Source organism: Lasioglossum baleicum, chromosome 11, assembly GCF_051020765.1.
Source record: "Lasioglossum baleicum chromosome 11, iyLasBale1, whole genome shotgun sequence".
NCBI classification, from domain to species: Eukaryota; Metazoa; Arthropoda; class Insecta; order Hymenoptera; family Halictidae; genus Lasioglossum; species Lasioglossum baleicum.
The window spans coordinates 15,786,292-15,805,597 of NC_134939.1; the positions used below are offsets into that span (position 1 = coordinate 15,786,292).

Consider the following 19,306-nt stretch of genomic DNA (forward strand, 5'->3'; position numbering starts at 1 on the left):
CCGGAGGTAACATCGAGATTTTATCGGTGGATCGTCGAAAATCCTATCCGACGGCCACGTTCACAACTACCGTGCGCAGCTTCCGGCTCGTCGGCGAACCTTCTCGGCCGTAATTTCGTCTCCCGAGTTTGCAGGTGGCTTAATTTTTGCCGCAACACGTCTGTCGGTGCGCGTCCGTCCCGCGTAGATACGGCACGGATTTTTCTCATTGCTGATTTTAATAACAGATTGTCACCGGGAGCCAGCTAGGACCGAGAAAGAGAAGATCGGATGAACAAGGATACGAAACGGGGGCTGACTCACCGCTCTCGCCTCCGGAGAGCTGCTACTATCTTATGGTTTCGGCACCTTTGATCTCGATACATAAAAAGCACTCCCTTACTAGGGAGTCGTTGCTAGTTAATTACCAGTCTGCGAATCTTGCGCGTTTTATACCCGTACACAATCGATCGTACCTTCCCCGCATAGTCGGAAGCTCAACAAAGTGTAACGAGGCTTCCTTTTTTTTGTTCGATATTTTTACAGAGGAATTTAGCTAATTATCAGCCTGGGAATTTTACCTGCTTCCCCGCGTTTGTTAAAATATCCCACTTTTTCGTCAGAAAACATTTTTCAAGGAGAACCTCCAGCCCGAACGTGTCACAGCGAAGGTTCGATCGGACCCAAACTTTTTCAGTGGAGGGGATATTCGTTTTTCTTACAGATCGAGTACTTACTGTATTACAAGATAAACCAAATAAATCGAATAAAATCGCAAGACACAGGAGTCACTTTCGGTTGTATCACAGGAGTACATATTATGAACACGGAATTTCGTCAGCGATATTTTCGCTACGGATAATATAACAGCGAAGCTATCGCACATATCGATTAAAATTCAGTGCAGCGGATGCAAGGAGGTGTAATGAGATTTTTACTCTGTTTTAGAGGGTCCATTAGCGCATCGAGGCAACGTAGGAAATTTTTTTCGACTCCGTAACATTTTCATCCTGATAAATTATGCAAATGCGCGATATATTCCTCGACAGAGGCTACAGGAAGTACATTCTGCGCTTCGGCAGGTAACAATGAATGAAATATTCAAGACCAATCTATAAGAAGGCCGCGGGACACGAGAGCGTACATCAAAGAACCGATTCTTCTTCGGGTGAAATTTTGTAATCGAGAGATATGACGGAAAGTTTTATGCGGCCCGGAAGTACTAACCTGCCGGGAGTCTCGCGTGTGTACGCAAGAGAGAGAGAGAGAGAGAGAGAGGGGCTTGATCCTTCTGAGAGAAGAAAATGGATTATCTTTACCCCGGTTTTCTATATTTTTTCTCCTGCCCCTCTCTTTTCTCCTTTCTTGAGGGACTCAAAGTACGTTTGGGATTTGGTAGCAGCACACAGAGAATGAAAAAGTGTGGCGACAAATCTGAGGCTAAAGAGGAGAAAGATTTAGTGAAATTTTCAATACGGAGAGGTGCACGTTGTACTGCTGCTACCCGCGCTGCGCGATTTTCCGTGACACAAACTGGAAACTGGAAATCTCTTTGACTCGCCGACGGAGGGCCTGAATAAAACAGCAAGGACATTTTACCGGGACCTGCACACTTTCCCTTGCAGTTTCGACATCGACGGTTGCGAACACTCCGACCTATTACTCGCCGAATAATTAAATATGTGAAACGCGCTAAACAGAACGGGCATCCGGCTAGCGAAAATGACTCTACTGCGAATCTACGCTGATTCACAAATTGAAAATTAATTTGCGACAATTTATTCGAAGGAAGTAGTGTACACAATGATTGTTAAGCTGGATTTATAGTGGAGCTGCGAGCATCGATGATAGCGGCGCGGTGAAAAGAAACCAACATTCGTGACAACATTTCGACACATACTAAAGAAAAAGTACATATATATTTTCATTGTTTTTCTTTTTTTTTCACCGCACACAGCTCACCTCGCTGCTCCACTATAAATCCACACTTAGAAAAGCGAAACGCAGAAATGTAAATCGGTGAGAAGATGGCTGCCGTCTCGATCGAGTCTGCGATGATAATAAATGACAGTAGGGCTCGGCCCGTCCAAGGAGTCGAGCACGGCGGCGCCAGTTAATTTTCCAAGCAGATTTCCCGTCCCGTCTCGGCGTTTTCTGTCCCGCGAAAAAATGACTGTGTCCCTCCGGCAGGTTCGTCCGGGCGAATCCAAGTGTAACGGCCATTAACTATGCCCCGGCCGGTGTCCAAATTAAAAAAGGGCGACTTATGGCTCCGGGTCCTCGGCTCGCTGCACTCCGTAGATTACGCACGATCGATAACGCGTGCTCCACAGAATGCCGGTCTTTGATACAGTATGCACACGGTATACCGGACGGTATGCGCGCGTTTTTAAAAATGAATGAACACCACTCCCAAGGAATAAATGGGCCGCGTTTCACAGAACGGCTATAAAGGGTTGATTAAAGTGAGGCACCGGGCGAATAAGGGCCTGTGTCAGATGCGAAACTGCGCTCGGCCGTATTTCGTTACCGCTCATTCTCGTTTTCGAGACGTTATTAAAGCCGGACACCGCGAATTACGTTTAAAAAAACTACTCGCAAGATTTTTTCTCTCGGCGAAGAAAAAACCGGGCATTACACACAGAGATGGGATTCCTACGGGGCAAGATTACCGAACGAACCGTGAAACGGATCTCTTGGAAAGTTCCGTTGCGAGAAGGTCGAATCGGCCAAGCCGAACGTCTAATTCGCAAAGCAACTTTGACAGTCGCGAAATAAAAGCACAAGTGGCACGGGGTCCACTCGGAGCACAGGGCGTGTCAACCGTACTCTGTTTCTATTTATCTCGAACAAGGGAACGGCGAGTTGAGTTCCTTTGACGTCGGGGATGACTCGATAGTGTTGATACAACTATGCGAACCGGATGTAACAGCTTCGCCGTGTTTGCGCAAGCGACGATAGCACCGAGCAGCGCGGATCGGTGAGCGCAAACACTTTGCGCGTCGATTATTGTCTATCAAAACTTCATTCTCGTCGTCAATCTTCCAGTCCTCGGACCTGAAACCTGAAATTTCTATCTCTCAACTCCCTTTTAGCACAGGTTGATTAGACTACGCGTTGTTGTTCTCATCCGCGTCGGTTTTAATTAATTTGAAAGATTATTGAGATCCGATCGTTATGCTGCAGTGTTTTTCGAAGGCAGACGTCGAGGCCAGGCGATGAAAAACGAGCCTTCGAGCACGTAAAGTTTCTCGACTCGTAAACTTGTAATACGATCTCGCAGGGACGATGTAATCTGTCCAGTCGTTTAATTAATTTTCCCCGGCGGGGACATAAAAACCCGCGGAACGAGCTCGAATTATCGCTCGAATTAATTTGATAATTCCTGACTTTAGCGGCCGCACCTCCGTAACACTTGTCGATTGTGCTTCAATCCCGCCCGTTGAAGATTACGCGTTAATTAAGAAGGAAATCTCTGCCGGGCGAGAATCTGTGCGCAACGTAATTTAACGCACAACCGCATACACTGATTGTGCGGAGAGAGGAGACGAGGGAGCAGTCGGGAAATTTGGAGATTTGTCAACGACATCTTCGCAGTTACTGTCCAGGCGAACGGAAACGAGTCAACCACCGTGAAAAATAATCTCTCTCGTTACCATCCGGCTGGCCCGGCGGACGCTTCACGCAGAAAATTACATTTTCTTTTCACGAACTTCTTATTCAATTCCCAACCGACGCCGGGTAATGCATATCGCGGGCAGAACTATTACATTACTCGATCGCAATTTGACTACAAAGGGCTCGGGGTAATACTCGTTGACAAAAGCCTTTGCCCGGAGCACCGGCTACAAATGGAATTAAAGGACACCTAAAAGGATAATCCGCCGCGCACCCGCGGAAGGACCCGGTCCATTCCAGGCCTCGTGCATCGCCTCGGCCCCCTGTTCGCCTCACCTGAATCGTAATTCGTCGCTTCTTTACGTCGCCGCCGCCGCTAAGTTAATTAGCCCTCGCTCCGGCTAAACGGATGTCCCCTTCGTTTTCGTACACTTTCGCGCCCCTCTCGCTACCCTTGAAACCAGAGAGATTCATCGCATTTTTCACCTCGACGGGGCTCTGACTTTACCCCTCATTTTCAACATGATTTTGTTGCTCCGCGATTCTCCATTTTCTGGAGAAATGGCCCCACAATATTCCTTTCACTCGGAATCTGCTGTATCTGTCAGAACATCCACAGGAAAATGTCTCTACGGAAAATGATCATGTTGAACCAACATAAAAATTAAAAGAAAATTCTATTCATAGTAAAGTTAATTTCAGCCCGAACATTCTCAGCAAAGATGTTCCAAAAGAACAAGAACGGAGGCTAATTAATCGCGAGCCAGTGAATGTTTCATCGTACGCGTACCGCCGCTATAAATTTCGATCGCCCGAACTAATTGCGTTCGACAAACGTAAAGAAAGGTTCGGCGTTTCATTCGGAATAGGTTCAACGATGGCTTCGTGTTGCAGAAAAAAAAGAGTGCAAGGGAGAGAGGGAGAGAGAGAGAACGGAAAGAGTGCGCGGAGGAAAGGCACGCGCGCAGTATTTAAGAGAAGCAGTAACGTAACAATAGGCGAGTACACGGGCTGGAAACGGTAATGGTGTGTCGTGGTTCGCCCAGCTTACTTTTATGTCCCGCCAGGGCTGCTCTTCACCTTCTATACCGTCCGCTTTCACTCTTTGGCTCGGCTCACGCGCCATTTCTCCATCCCGCGTTCTCTTTCTCTCCCTGTTGCGAGCGCGAGCCACGCTTATCTACTCTCACCACCCTTCTTTCATTGGGACAAGGCAGAGTGCAAGCGGCAAAGGCTCGCTTTGTTACCGGACACCATTCTCTATTATTAAATTGTATGTTCTTCAACCCCTCGCCTCGCCGACACCACTGGTTTCCGAGGAATCCAGCTGCGCCGAGCCAAACCGAGCCAAACCCACGCCATTTTTCTACGCTTCCGATCAGCGACCAAGAAAACTTTCGAACCGATACTCGCACAAACGCCCAATGACAAAGATCTTGATCTTGGAACCCCCCGAGCAATTTCAACTACTATTATTCTTCAACATGTTTTCTTCTAAATCGGTTTCGGTTTCTCATTTTCCACGTGTTTCGAGAAATGCAAGGATATACTCATCAATCATTTCCCAAAGCGTAATTAAAGGCTTGAGATTGCGAGGTGTTGAGATTGTCGAGATGCATCTGGGTTACTCGAGCTATCCGCAGTTTTCTGAAAAGAGTTTCAACGATGCTTTGATAGCAGTTAAAAAGGTACTCACAGTCAACGGAGACTTTGATCTGCTTGCTCACAGTTGGAGGCACACCGTTGGACGCGATGCACAAATAAACACCCATATCGAGTCTGGAGATGCGTGTAATTTCCAGCGACTCGCCTTTCCATTCCATCACTGCAAGCAGAAATAACATTTGAAATGACGTAGTAAATTCGCTCGTTCGAAAAGTGACACGCAAAACATTTCTTCCCAGTGAAACAGGCCATTGATTTCACCAAGTCTCGCGGTGTTCACATTTTTCGAAAATTAAAATTATTTAGTGATTTATTCGCAGATAATTCGCAGTGGTAAAATGACGTGTGAAGAATATTTTACGGAACAGCTCTGATAGAATTGAATAAAATCCATGAAACCGTACGTCGCGGTACAGCAACGATAAAAACAGCTTCCTCAATGAGAGACCCGTGTTTCCAGGACTGTAGCCGGTTTGAACAAATCGTTTTCCACCTTTTCGCGGCAACAGCTCGAAAACACCGCGGTAATTCGTTGGAAGCGGTTTTTTCGATCGCCAGGCGGGCGGGCACGAAATTTTTAAACGACCGCGAGCACTCGACCTCATTATTTTGGTCACTCCGCGCACAATCTCGTTCATAATTCGAAGAGTTCCTTAATTGCGTATTGCCTGTCCTGGTTTCGAAATTGTTTAGCGTATCCGCGGGAACAGCCTAGCAAAAACATTTCACGGTTTCGGGTTGCTCGCGTGTTCCGATGAAATTTTTAATCGCTCGGCGAGCTTCACGAGGTAAAATCTTTGATTGTTCGGTTCGGAGTTTCCACGGTGTGTTGGCTTTGAAAAAGCCGCTCGGTGTGACATATTTCCCGGCCCTTATCTTGATCGACAACTATCGCTAACCGTGGCCCATTAATTAGTACACGCCATGACGCTCCGACGGAAAAAAAACTCTCCGGCCGGGAATGCCACTGGTAACATAATTACGGGGCTCGCATCCGGTCGGCATTAACGACAGCGAATCTATGCGTTCCCAAGGCTGGAGATGCGTGGCACGTTAATGAGCAACACATCCTTTTTGCCCTCCCCTTGCTAAACGCACCGACCTCGTCATCTTCGTCGTCGTTCACGTCGACGTCGTCCTGTTTTTCTTTTTCCGCGGTCTGTGTGTCCTCTTTCGACAGCGGTAACACAGTTTTCGTAGCCTGCACGTTTGATCTTCGGACGGACGCCAGACGAATGTCATTATTTTTAATTGCCGCGCGTGTCGTGCTCCCCGAATCTATCGAAATCCGGTCACGGATCGACGTCACTCGTATTTTAAGGACGTCCCCGACGAGACGCAGCCCGAATTCCCACGGCCGAGGAAACGGCTCGGGTGTCTTTTAATTCGTGCGCCCACGCTGTTGCACCGCGCCCTGCTCTGTGTAATTAAAACCCGTCGGACATCGGCCATTTGCGAGAAGAATTCGTTCGTAAATACGTGAGCGAGGACGCCGCCGTCGTACCATTGAATTTTAATAACGACACACAATCACCTGGACCACGACACGCTGTTACGCCCGGTTCTCGTTCCGTTGAAATATTGCTGCACACTCGAATAGAACACTCTGGCTGGTATCCCGATGCATGGATGAAAATAATATAACAATATTCTCCTGTCTTTTTACAGAACATTGAGTTCCAGCAGAAAATTCATAGTATGAAGGACGACTTACCCGACAGGGTCTTGTTAATAGTGATCTTCGATCCATCCTCCTTTTTCCAGCTTATCTGCGGCTTCGGACTTCCAGACGCCTTGCACGACAAACTAACGTTCACACCTTCCTGCACGACCACGTCCGACGAGGTCTGGTAGTCCACTATGTTTGGAGGCACTGCGAACAGACGTACAGTTACAGTAAATATTCGTTCTATGATCACTTCAAATGTTTAATTCAGTTTGTGTTGCGGATCGCGCTAGCTACGCGGCGGCACGCGACTTAGTATAGAACAGGGTAGAGAGAGGTGACGGGGTTTCCAAAACCATAACAATGATTCTCTACCATAGAGGCTCCTCTTCACCTCTCCCCCGTGTGACGTGGTGTCGGGTTTCTTTAGTTTAATTAGGTTTCCTATTCCTTTACAGTTTGTCTCCATGGCGATTAGTTCCTGAGAGACTCGAGCTCAAACATTCATCCGCCGTGTCTGACCATAGCCGACCGTTTCTACTTATCCGCGCGGGCACAAGCGCTACAAATTGAACGTCGATTTTCTATAAAATAGTTGCTCGTTTGACAAAATTGTATTGCACCTTTTTCAAGCGTTATTTCACGTGGAATCGCCTACTTTATTTAAAATTCTCCGTATCTCATTGGACAAGCTACGATTCGACTTTCTCCGAGGAATTACTCGTTGATATTTCTCTAACAGGACCCGGAGAACACGTAACGGATGGAACAGACGTTTTTAAAAGTGGATGATCACGGAAGTGTTTATCAACGATCCATCGAGGCCACGTCTGCCTAGAATCGGAGAGGACCATCGAGGGCGAGTCGAGTGCTGCGTCAACGGCGCCGTAATCGTGCAAAAGAGCGACACTGAAAGAACGAAAGCGTCAGTCGGATCCGGCAGCGGTCACAATAATAAAATTTGCATGACACAGGCCGGCCCGGCGGCCTCTCGAGTGGACGGAGGCCGAGAGAGGAACGGACTCCTCCCCGAAACGCTGAAAGAACACCGTGGGGCTTGAATGGCATTCTTTCACATGCAAATCGAATTCAAACTTAAAGCAGCGAGAAAGAAGGGGACCAGGTTCGACGAAGTTGCAAAGGGGTTGACGACGACAGTTCCAGGAACGGTTGGAATCCGGTTACAACCGCGGAAACGCGCGGAGGTGGACCGGGATCCGACCAGAAGGCCAGAGGAAACGAGAACACTGCGTACTGATAAGACGAGCAGGGAGGAAATCCTTGTTAAAAAGTCGTAATCACTGATAAGAGGCCAAACAAATGCACTCGGGCGCAGGTAACTTTGACTACCCATCAAAATGCATTTGAAGATTTCACAGAATTTTTTGAAACCCAGAAATCTAAGGAACCATTGAAAATTCTCAGACAACTATACAGGTGTTGATAAAAATGATCGAAAGTGTTGCGAGATTACGCGAATTCGATAGAAGTGTGTTAGTTAGCGGTCCGGATCGACAGCGGAAATCCAGGCGATCGATTAAAGTCCGCCGGAGAGATTGCCGACGAGGATTAAATCCGCGAGCAGATTTTCATACATAGAAATCCGCCCTTTTGAACGGGACAGATGTTATGAATTATTAATAACACGAAGCGCTTTCACAATTCAATAAATATCAGTACGCGGACCATTAATATTTATCCAACGTAGGTTTTACACACGCGATCCGTGCTGACGAATAAACACAGGCCAATTAACAATTATCCAGTTGATTTATTAGGGTTGCAGGAGTTTTCGCTCGGAACAAACTCGGCGTGCCTCCGGCGTGCCCGAGGAGAAGGATAATTGGATTTCATATGGTCAGGCATATTATGTTATCAGCGTGACGTGTTGCCGAGATTCCGCTCTGATTTTTCGCAACATTAATTGTTCCGTAATTTCCTTAATTAAATACGGGGAACTAAGTCGATAAGATGAACGGAATTTCGGGGGATAATGTTACGGATTTTTAGTGAATAGGCATTGTTTCTTTCGAAGACGAAATAGGACCGAAACCATTTCTGTTCCTGCGTCGATGTTAAAAAAGCTGCTAAGCAGATAACGGAGAGAGGAGGCACTTGCGTCTTTTCGAAATCGCATCAACGTAGATCCATTCTTCATGAAAGGCTCGCGACTGGTTAGTTCTGTAAATCTGTCGAAAGAAATGTTCGGAAAGATATGGCTTTGAAATGGCTGCCTAACCGAGAGGGGAAATCGCTGGAAAACGGAAACCAGTCGCTGTGTTTTCGCGTGCTTGGTGGAGGACAGAAAAAGTAGTGTGTACGCATTTACCTTAAATTTTGCTCTTTGATTCTCGAAATAGGAGTTGAAGCTTTTTACCTTGGAAATAAAAATCCAGAGTAATTAAGGGCTTGGGACCGCAAGAGGGTCAGTAATCTACGGGTATTAGGGAACGTGGAAAAGTTCTTTTGGTCGAAAGCTGCCCCACATATAGCAAAACTTAACCTATTATAATAATTGGTAGTCAGCTACGGTTCCAGAAAATTTCGGGAATTTAGAAAATCAATCTAATTCCAGACGGAAGAGTAAAAGGAGCTGCGTGCCACGTGTGTGTCCGTGTTAATTCTCGGCTAGCCATTATTCCGACGTGCAATAAATGCATCGCTACGTGGCAAGAGTAAATAACCGAGCACGGCTGGCTAACTCAATTATATCACTGTCACATTATCGAAGAATATCTGGCTGCATTTGAGAACGGACATGTCTCGTCTGCACCGTTATTTCTGACGTTCATCGAAGTCAACGTCGTCGACTCCGTGGAATCGGACAAACGAAGAGTGCGCATTTTTATTAGTGCAGACGATGATATTAGTTCCCGTCGAGTGTCACATTATCGTGAAAAACGCTCCCGAAAGGTATTGATTTTCCACGGTAATTTACAATTAGAGTCCAAGCGGCGCGTTTAAAAACGAAGATTTCGAGAACGGGTGTACGAAAGTCGTTTAACGACGACGAAAAACATTATTTTTAGCCGCGTAAATCGGATGAGCGCGTAAATATTGCGATTCCATGTCACCGGTCAAAGCGATAATTAAAAAGCAAGGGAAAGTGGAAAATTTAAAACACGAGGGATGATCGCGTGACGCGCGCGCACGGCGGACCAGCCAATATTGAAATGTTCCGCTGGAAATTAATGGCGAATATTCATACCGTTCCGCTCACGCGCTTTTAAACAGCTGCAACAATTTTCCCTCGGTAATAACGATAATCAAAGTGAAATATTCGTGCGGCGGGCAATTGTCGCATCTTCGGGGACGGACATTAACGACTCGTTAGCAATCGGATAGTTGGTTTTCGAGCTTCCGTTAATCGACAGAATTGATAATAATCAGTGGTGAAATATTCCTTGATGACTGAACCGCGCGCTATTCGCGCGACACGCGTTCTACTGGTCCATTATTCCTCTCGAATTCGACACAGTGTAATTTTCCCCTTATTAACGAAACCAACGCGAATCGAAGAACGATTGCTTACAATGTTTATGCGACTTCTCCGTTCCGTGGACAACTTTTCATGAACATGCTGCCTTTTGCAACAGGTTCGCATAAATCAGCGGTCGGCAAGATTTCTCGCGGTCATAAAAATATTGCTATGATATCAAAAATGATTTCAGAGATACACAGGAAAATCATAAAATGTTCATTTCAATCGCCGAAACGAGCACTTCTTCAGATTCAGCGCCGTGAGCAACGGCGATGAGGCGTGATTATGACTCGGCGCGATTAATCGCGCAGTTTGAGCGTATCCGTAGGAAACCGTGAGTGCTCCAGCTGCATAGTTATGGCCAGAGCGAATGCATCAAGGTCAGCAGTGCAATTCCGATGAACGAGGCGTGTCGCGCGACAGGTGTCAAGGAAATCGAGCGTCTCGATCGAGTCGACCGGTGCCGCGCCGGCGAGCCTGGCCCGTTAATGCATAAAATCATGAACGCGTCGTAAAATCTCGTTTCCCCGTGGCGAACTATGGCGTGTCTATGGTCCCAAACGTGGTATATACTCGGGTGCAGTAAATCGATGCTCCATTGACCGAACAGTCGTAATGATTCTTCGTGCAGAGGCGGTGTAAGGGGTTGGTCGGCGTCGAGGGCACGGAAAAAAAATTGTTCCCGCGGGATGCAGGAGGTTCGCGTGAGACAGAGGAATGGGCGACGACGAAAAATATACGATAATCGTTAACCCGTTCACCTCGAGAGCGAGCTCGGGGTTCGTGTGTATCACTGCGACCAAATATCGAAAGTGTCTCCGCTATTCATCGGATGGGAATCGCGCGGCTGATAGGAATCCCGCGCGTTCCACTTTCGACCCCCTCCAACCCCCTGCCACCCTCGACGGCAAGAATCCCCTTCCGGAGATTCGGGCGTTTCGATAACGACCTCTAATGCCTGCAAAAATATTTCCCCTCTCGTCCACGTAATACTGAACCAGCCCCTCTTCTCTTCCCTCTCTCTTTATCTTTATCGCTCGCTGGAACGACATTAATTAACCTTCAACTGGACTCGCAACATTAATCGTACCGTGCCCGGTAAATGACAGGCTTGTGAATTCTTCTAAATTTACTTATCCTATGATCCTATACCTCTGAATGGACAATAACTTTTTCAGTGTTGGAACTATTGTAGCTCCGAGTGCAAAGAGATATTTCAACAGAAATCGTGTACGGTCTGAATAAATGTAGACTTGTTATTTTTGCGAAGCGTACATACGCCTAAATTTTAGTGACACTAAAGTTTAGTATGAAAATAGACTTGACGAACGATACACTGCGAAAGTAGAGGCACGAAGCTTTAAACCGAGACCCGGTTTATTGCCGTGCGATTCTTTTTTACGGAATTAGAACAGTTTAAATATCGACAACTCTTCGGAAACCGGGAATTTAGTGTGCCAATACTTTTCGCAACCACTGTATATCAGTCCTCTAAAAGCTTCAGTAGTCGAGATCTCCTGCATCGATTTTTATTGTGAAATTGTACGCGGACTGTATGCTGTCCAAACAATGCACACTATTTCCATGGTATTTTAGAAAGAACATGGAATATTGTTAAATAAAATACAATGCATCAGTACCATGTTGCCCACGCAAGGATCAAGGTCCAGTAAAAATTAGTGGCGAGTGTGAATTTGTTTCGAACGTATAATACAACCGGTCTTTCGGAAATTTTCTTCAACAATTTTTCCAGCCGCGAAATTACGTTCGTTGCGATATAAAAATATTGTTGTTTCATCAATTCACGTGTAACTCGAGTGCATTTTTATTGAAAACAGTACAAAATTGTAGGGACGGCGGTCGGGTGGCGTAGGTGGGGTTTTAGCGAGGAGGAAGCGCTCGCGTATCGGAGCAATTTAATTGGATAATGGCCGGACGAAGAATCTGCAGGTTATAATTGCGTTTTACGAGGAAACACAAGAACCATTTTCGTCTCATTAGCGCGTCCGGCGAAGCGTTCGAACGCATGCGCGCCTCGTTTGTTCCGACACCGTGGACATCGCGTCGTGTTAACGGAAAAAAAGCAAAGAAAAAGAGAAGGCATGCTTGTAAAAGGAGAGATTCTAAAAATATATCGACGGCTCGTCGATACCGTTTATTAGCGATTAATAATTTTTGCGGTAATCGCGGATCGTTCCGCGGCCACCGGGGACGCGTTTGCATCGCCGTTAGGAGTAATTTGCATCTCGTATCGCGCCTCGCGGTGACGGTTATTGCGAATCCCAGGTGACATTTCGGCTCCACTTTCAAGTTCGTGGCTAATGCGTTTTCGAATCGAACCAGCTCGTGTTCATTTGCAATACCTTTCCCACCAGGCTCGGGAAACTGCGGAGCACTCTCTGGTTTTTTGTTTTTCGCCGGGCGGACGCGAAGAGATATTAACGCTTTTTCAATCAACTTGATTTAGAGCTTCAACTTTAAACGGCACCGCGGGGTTTCGCGGATTGTATTACTCGCGAATTATGCCAGTGCCGGCGCGGAGAATAATTCTACCGACTATTATCATTTTTATCCCCGCCCCGCATTAATATATTGTACTCGCAGTTGCGAGCGTGTCAATTACTCCGCGCACTTTAATAGCTTAACCGTGTTCCTCGTTGCAGTAAGTTGTAAATTTCGAACGATTGTAATATTATATGCACGCGGAACCGCTCGGCTAATGCGCTGCCGTTCGTCGAAGTAAATCCAGTTTCACTGTTAATTAAGGACAACAATCAAAACAGCCCAATCAACATTTCATTGGCACCGTATCCCTGTGTATCGCGTTATGTCCAGTTTACAGGTCGCATCATCGTTTCACGGTCTCCTACATCGACGATCCGACGATTGTTGTTCGAACCAACGTTATGCCATCAAAGACAAAAACCTGGCATTAAGAACAAATCGACAAAAGTGTTCAGATTCTGCGTGTACGTACAAGGTGTATAAAAAGTAATGGTGTTATCCTTCGTAGGGTGAATCTAAACCTATGGTTCGGTGGATATTTGCAATAGAAACGTGCCGCAAAATAGTTTACAACAAAGAAAATTGTTAAATTTGTTTTTTACGTCAACACCTTCCATTCATCCAGAAAAGAAAAAGTTTGAAAGAAGCCACATGTCGCAAACTGTTAGTGACAAGGGAAGGATCCCGAGTGTCCGACTTCGATTTTGATAATTCCATGGTATATAGATCCCTAATTATGTATACAAAATATTAGGAGTAGTTACTCAACAGTTTTAGAGATATAAACAATTAAAGTTAGTAGTTTTTGAAGTTCTACTGGCCGTGTAAGCAGGTCGTGTGAGTCACAACAGGTATGAAACTTTAATTGTTTATATCTTTAAAACTATGCAGTAACTACACCTAATATTTTGCATACATAATTAAGGATCCATATACCATCATCTCACAAAAAATTATCAAAATCGAAGTCGGACACTTGGGGGTCCTTCCCTTGTGAGACATAAGCTGTTCAAGTTCTTGCAAAGTTTGATTGTGTAGAATTATACGTATTACTTTTTACACAGCCTGTACATTCTAGTCAGCCAGCATGTAAATTACAACGTTCAAGTGGAAAGTTTTGAAGCGGCTAACTATACCTCACGGCGTTCTGTAAAAATAGTTCTCGCGACCTTAATTTCTCACGAGCGTATCGGTGTATTTGTGGTCTGGTTCCGATAACGTTCAACTCGTGCACCAGGGCACACAATTTATTTAATTAAACTAATAAAAAGGAGCCAGTGACGAGGAGGCAAATAATAGAATCGACCGGCGATAGCTCTCGCGCTATGAGAAATTAAAATTATTTACAACGGCGGGAGAGGACGCGGTGTAAATTATTGTCGATAAGGTGTTCTCTATACATTTCCGATATATCACTGTGTCTCGTTATCAGAATAGCGAATAACCACGGTCATAAATAATATGGGAACGCGATCCTGGGTCCGCCGGGCAATTACTCGAACAGTCCGAAATTTATTCGAAGAGCCGCGGCCCGATAAGATGCACAGCTTACGGATGAAATAGCAGTGGACCCTTCGGACTCCGCTTCGTTTAGACCTGCCAGCTCTGTAAAGTGAACGGGGTTGTCCTGCATCCATAAACATGATCCTCGGAACAACCCGTCCCTTTCGGAAAATGGACAATCGCGCAGATCTAATGCTCAGGGGAACGTTACGCGCGCGTCCAATCAAAGAACGTGTCCCCAAATTTCATTAGGAAAGATTTGCCCATATTTACATAGTCATAGCATATGCAGTTGGAGTCGCGTTTAGAATCAAGGTGGTCCAGCTTCCATTCAAAGTGCCATAAAACCAGAAAGAAAAGTCGCAGATCAATTATTAAGGGCTCGCTGTAAAGATGAGACTCGGACATTCAATTTCACGTCGAATTCAATCCCCACAAAAATTTATCAAGCTACATCGAGACGGAAACATTTCACAATCGTGTCAACGTGAACGATGTTCACTTTTTCACATGTTTCCTGGACTAGAACAATTCCGAAAAAATAAACAATTTATGGACGCGATAGTTGAAGCTTTGCCTTTTAAAACAAGCCTGGAAACATTGTCCTCGTATTATTTTTTACGAAGTGGTGACGGTTCAAACTTAGGGGATGTGGCGTTCAATAATATTTTGACAAGCTGTACTTTCCTTAAATGTCTAGATTAAAATTGAGAATGGTTGTTTAATAAATGATTGCTGAATGCGAAGTTTGGTAACAGAAGTAGAAAGGGTTGGAACAGCGGAGAACGGAAAAGCGTGGCACGCCACGCGCTCCGCGTCGGCACCGCTCGATGCTATGAATTACCGCAGGTGTCCGGCGATCTGCTGCATTAATGCTAATGCGGAATGTTACCGAATTGTTCAACAAGCGCAGATTGAGCAGCGCGGCCGCGCTCGCCGTTGGAACCGGAGTGTTGATGCATTATTCAAGCGCAAACGCCGTCACGTGTACGTTGCTTCGGCGTTGTTGCGCGTTAACTTGGCCTAAACTCTGCCGGCAGCAGCTAGACCGAAAGCAGACCGCTTTTGGCGGTGTGTGTGGGAGGACAACGAGCAGTACAGGGTTGCGGAGGGCTGGAAAAGGGTCACCGAAGGGTCGGAGTCTTGGGGAGAGGGATGCTGAGAGCGTTTTCGCATTGCCTGGATCTCGTCGTGTCTCGTCTCTGGTTGACGAACTGGATTTACACAAGTATAGCTTCTGAACATTTTCAAAGAATGCTAGGATATAAACTACGACAGAATTTTGTACGATTTTAATTAATTCAGACCTGAAAAGGCTGCTGCCACGGAAAATAAGAGTTCGTTTCCAGAGAAATCAACCACTTCCACAAAATCTAAAGTCATCATTAGACAAAATTAGAATGGTCTGCATCGATTGCAAGAAATAGAAACCAAATTGAATGTTATTTCTTCTCTTGATGGATTTAATAGAGCAACGATCGTATATTGACATCTTCAATTTTTAAAATATTTCAACAATTTTCAATTTCATCTACTCAATTTTACTTTAACAAGTACATTACACATCTACTCAATTTAAAAAAAAAACCTTATAACAAAAACAAAAGGATTTTGTTTGGTCCGAGTTTCTTAAAATTCGTCTACAAATGTAAATATTTAGGACAGTGTTGGGCCAAACGATCCGCATACGTGATATGGACAGAATATAGATCGTTTATCGCAGCTGGACACGTACTCAGCCTAAGGGAGAGTTGTCCGAGTAGGTCTGACGTTCGTCGGACGTCGCGTAGACACGAGGACGTCTCGAATTATTATACCGCGACGGAAACGAGCGTCGGATCCTCCTCTTTCATCGGCGATCGATACCGGAGGCTTTCGTCTTCGTTTACCCTCGACTGGAGCCTCTGAAATCTCCGTTGTCCGTAATTGGCCACTCGAGAAACAGAGAAAGAAGAAGAAGAAGAAGAAGAAGGGATGAGGCGGCGCGGCACGGCGGGGCCCGGTTCGAGAACTCGGTTCCTACTTCCTGCTTCCTTCTCCGGCGAGTATCGGGTAAATATGTAGGCACTTAAATAAGTAGCCGAGTCGGTGCAGATCCTCCGTACGTTTTATCGGCTCCCTTTCACCAACCACGCTCGAAATTTCCCTCGAATATGCTAACTTTAATGATCCGCGAGCAGTTATTGTGTTCGAGCCGCGCACCGCTTTGAACAGAAACGAATGCGTTACCAGCGCGCACCAACCACGGAAAATCTCCAATTAAGGGATCTCACCGCGAATACCGGCCGAAGGAAATTGTCTGCGGTAACGAATGCCGGATGAATGTAAGCCGAATCTTGCCCCAAAGAGAGAGGAAGAGAGAGAAAGAGAGAGAGAATTTTTCTCCCCGACTTGTTACTGGTCTATCAATTGAGAATTACAACGGGGCTCGTCGGAAGGAAATGTTTGAAAGTTAGGCGTCCGGCCGGAAGCCGTTTTTTAAGGAACGACCGTCGAGGTATTGATCCCGACGCGCGCGAGCTACCGTGATTTAATAATTTGTTGCTCGCTCGGGCTGCCGTTGCTGCTGCCGCTTCGCCGTCTGACATCATCAAAAGCGTCCAATTCCCTTTGTTGGGATTTTCTTGCAATTTGTGGCATACGGCGAATACCTGAACAAAGTTACGCGGAGGGCTGAAAAAATTCTGCGGAGCTACGCTGCGGAAGATCCGTGGTCCTTTCTTGAATTGAAATCTTCGAGCGATATGCCGCGCCGCCGTTCGTGAGCCTGTTTCATTTACGAGATTTCCGGTCATTTTTACTCCACATGCCTGAATTTGTTTCTGTCTGCAAGGGGAAGTGGACAGTACGTGACAGACAGTGAGAGGTGCCATTGATTTTTTGGTATTCGACTTTCTTATAAGGGAGAAGCAAGTCTACAAATAATAAAATTCAAGAAGCGTCGCCCAGACCCGAGACACAAGTTCGGGAATTTCAGGAGAAACAAGAATTTCTCTGGCAAAGAGAAAATTGAAGTAGAAGGGGACAGCGCTACCAGTATTCTCGTCAAGACCGGAAGTACGAGGAGATGCTCAATCGGAACATACGTTGTTTACGGATATCAGAGTCCGAGCGGTTCGATTGCTTGGTAATAAAATCGACGCGAGTGTCTTGCGAATTATGTTATTTGCCGGGACTGATTGGATGATTACTCTGTGCTGCCGCTAGCGAAAGAATAACCTAGCCTTCACATTTAAATCAATAATTTCCTCATCCACCCCTTATTTTCTCAACTTAATTCGTATCGAATCGGTGCGCTGACGGACGATAAATATAACGCAAAGTGTAGCTGAATTTACGTACTGCTTAATCGAAAATTAAACGGCGGAATAATATGCCATCAAATTGAAATGAAATTGTACGTGTTGGAGAGACCTGCACATTATTTCTCGGCAAGCAAAGAAAATTGTGTGAAATTGATAATGAATAAATTTCTTTCGTTAATGATTTTAATAGAGAAATCAACTATTTTGGATTTCATTTGCTCAATTTTTATGAATTATTCATTTCACAGATTTAGGTGAAATGTCAGGCGATATTTTGGACCAAAGAGCAGACCTTTTCAGATCGAGAAGCGAATCGGTAAAAATACAATCTCCAAGCAGGCGACGAACCACAAATCCCGAAGCGTAGTACCGGACCCAGCTTGTATTTGTAAGGATAGCCACGGTTTTATCCTGGATGAAGCGGCGTGCTGTAGCAACGTTCGGATTGTTAGGGACAGGTCAGATTTATTTTTTAACCCGACGCGAAGATTTCTTTAGCTTGATGAAGCTTATAAACAGACTATTCTCGAGTTATCTCATTTAGAATGACTGAGGCTGTGCTAATTATTTGTCCAGATTCAACCACGTATGATATATGTATTTCCGTGTACATGATGTGCTCGATAATTCGAGAGTGCGATCTGTTGTTTGTATCACCGGGATTCGCTACCTTTCAATCTACGAGAATGTCCCCGTCAAAAGAGATTCACATTATTGTAGAACTCTGCTCATATCTGCATTCATTACCTCCGTTTTCCGACAGATGCTCCATGCAACCGTTCTATAAATTCTTCGAGTGTAAATTAAAGAATATCATCGGACAGAGAACATCCGTGCCGAGTTTCATTAAAATTCGAAACGATTATTCCCCTGATGCTTATTATAGATAGTCGTCAAGAGAATCCAATAACCCGAGTCTGAGAAAAGAAAAATTTAATAACTAGACAACGTCACCCTTCTAGCGCGTAAAAGTCTCGAGCAATCGATAAAAGGTTCTATTTCTAATTTACCGAGACCGACAGCGCAAAGATCAAATTTTCAGATATTCCGCAATCTACTGATAAGAGTCCGGGCTCTGGCGGAACGCCGTGGAGTCTGCGAAAAACAAATTTCCCACGGCAGAATCTACATCGAGACCGGTTCAGCTAGAATTTCGCGCTCTGTCTTATCGAGTGAAATGAAAAGTTTCCGGTCGGTTTGCCGGTGCGCAGCGAAAGTCGCCGAGACGGCAGACGCGCGAATAGGAAAAGGGAAAATGGAGAAAGGGAAGCTGCTCCGACGCGGCGGCGAGAAGTCAGAAATTAAGTGGTCGGAACGCGGCGGAGATGTAACAAGCACCGCGACTTAACGTGCCACGATTAGCACACAAAGGCCCGCCGGAGAAACTCGTGTCGAAATGACTGTTATGTAGCCCGATGAATGAAGCCGCTGGAACTACAAATTACTAATTACACCGGTCCCTTAGGGAATGCGGTGTCGGGGGCTCGTGTAACGTATGATGTACGGCCGCGACGACACGCGCTCAACGATACAATGCGCGACGCGCGCACCAATTCCCTTTGTGCCACATTATGCCGGGCTTCG

The 19,306-nt window shown here is 45.7% G+C and overlaps 1 protein-coding gene across 1 annotated transcript in view; it reads right to left on the reverse strand.

The window, feature by feature from the left end:
* LOC143213742 (lachesin) overlaps positions 1 to 19,306 on the reverse strand; it is a 246,351-nt gene that overhangs the window by 90,155 nt on the left and 136,890 nt on the right. The window contains exons 4-5 of the mRNA XM_076433871.1: positions 6,977 to 7,135; positions 5,294 to 5,422 (exon numbers count right to left, since the gene is read on the reverse strand). Of these exons, the coding sequence (XP_076289986.1) occupies positions 5,294 to 5,422; positions 6,977 to 7,135 (288 nt within the window). The remainder of the gene's footprint in view (positions 1 to 5,293; positions 5,423 to 6,976; positions 7,136 to 19,306) is intronic.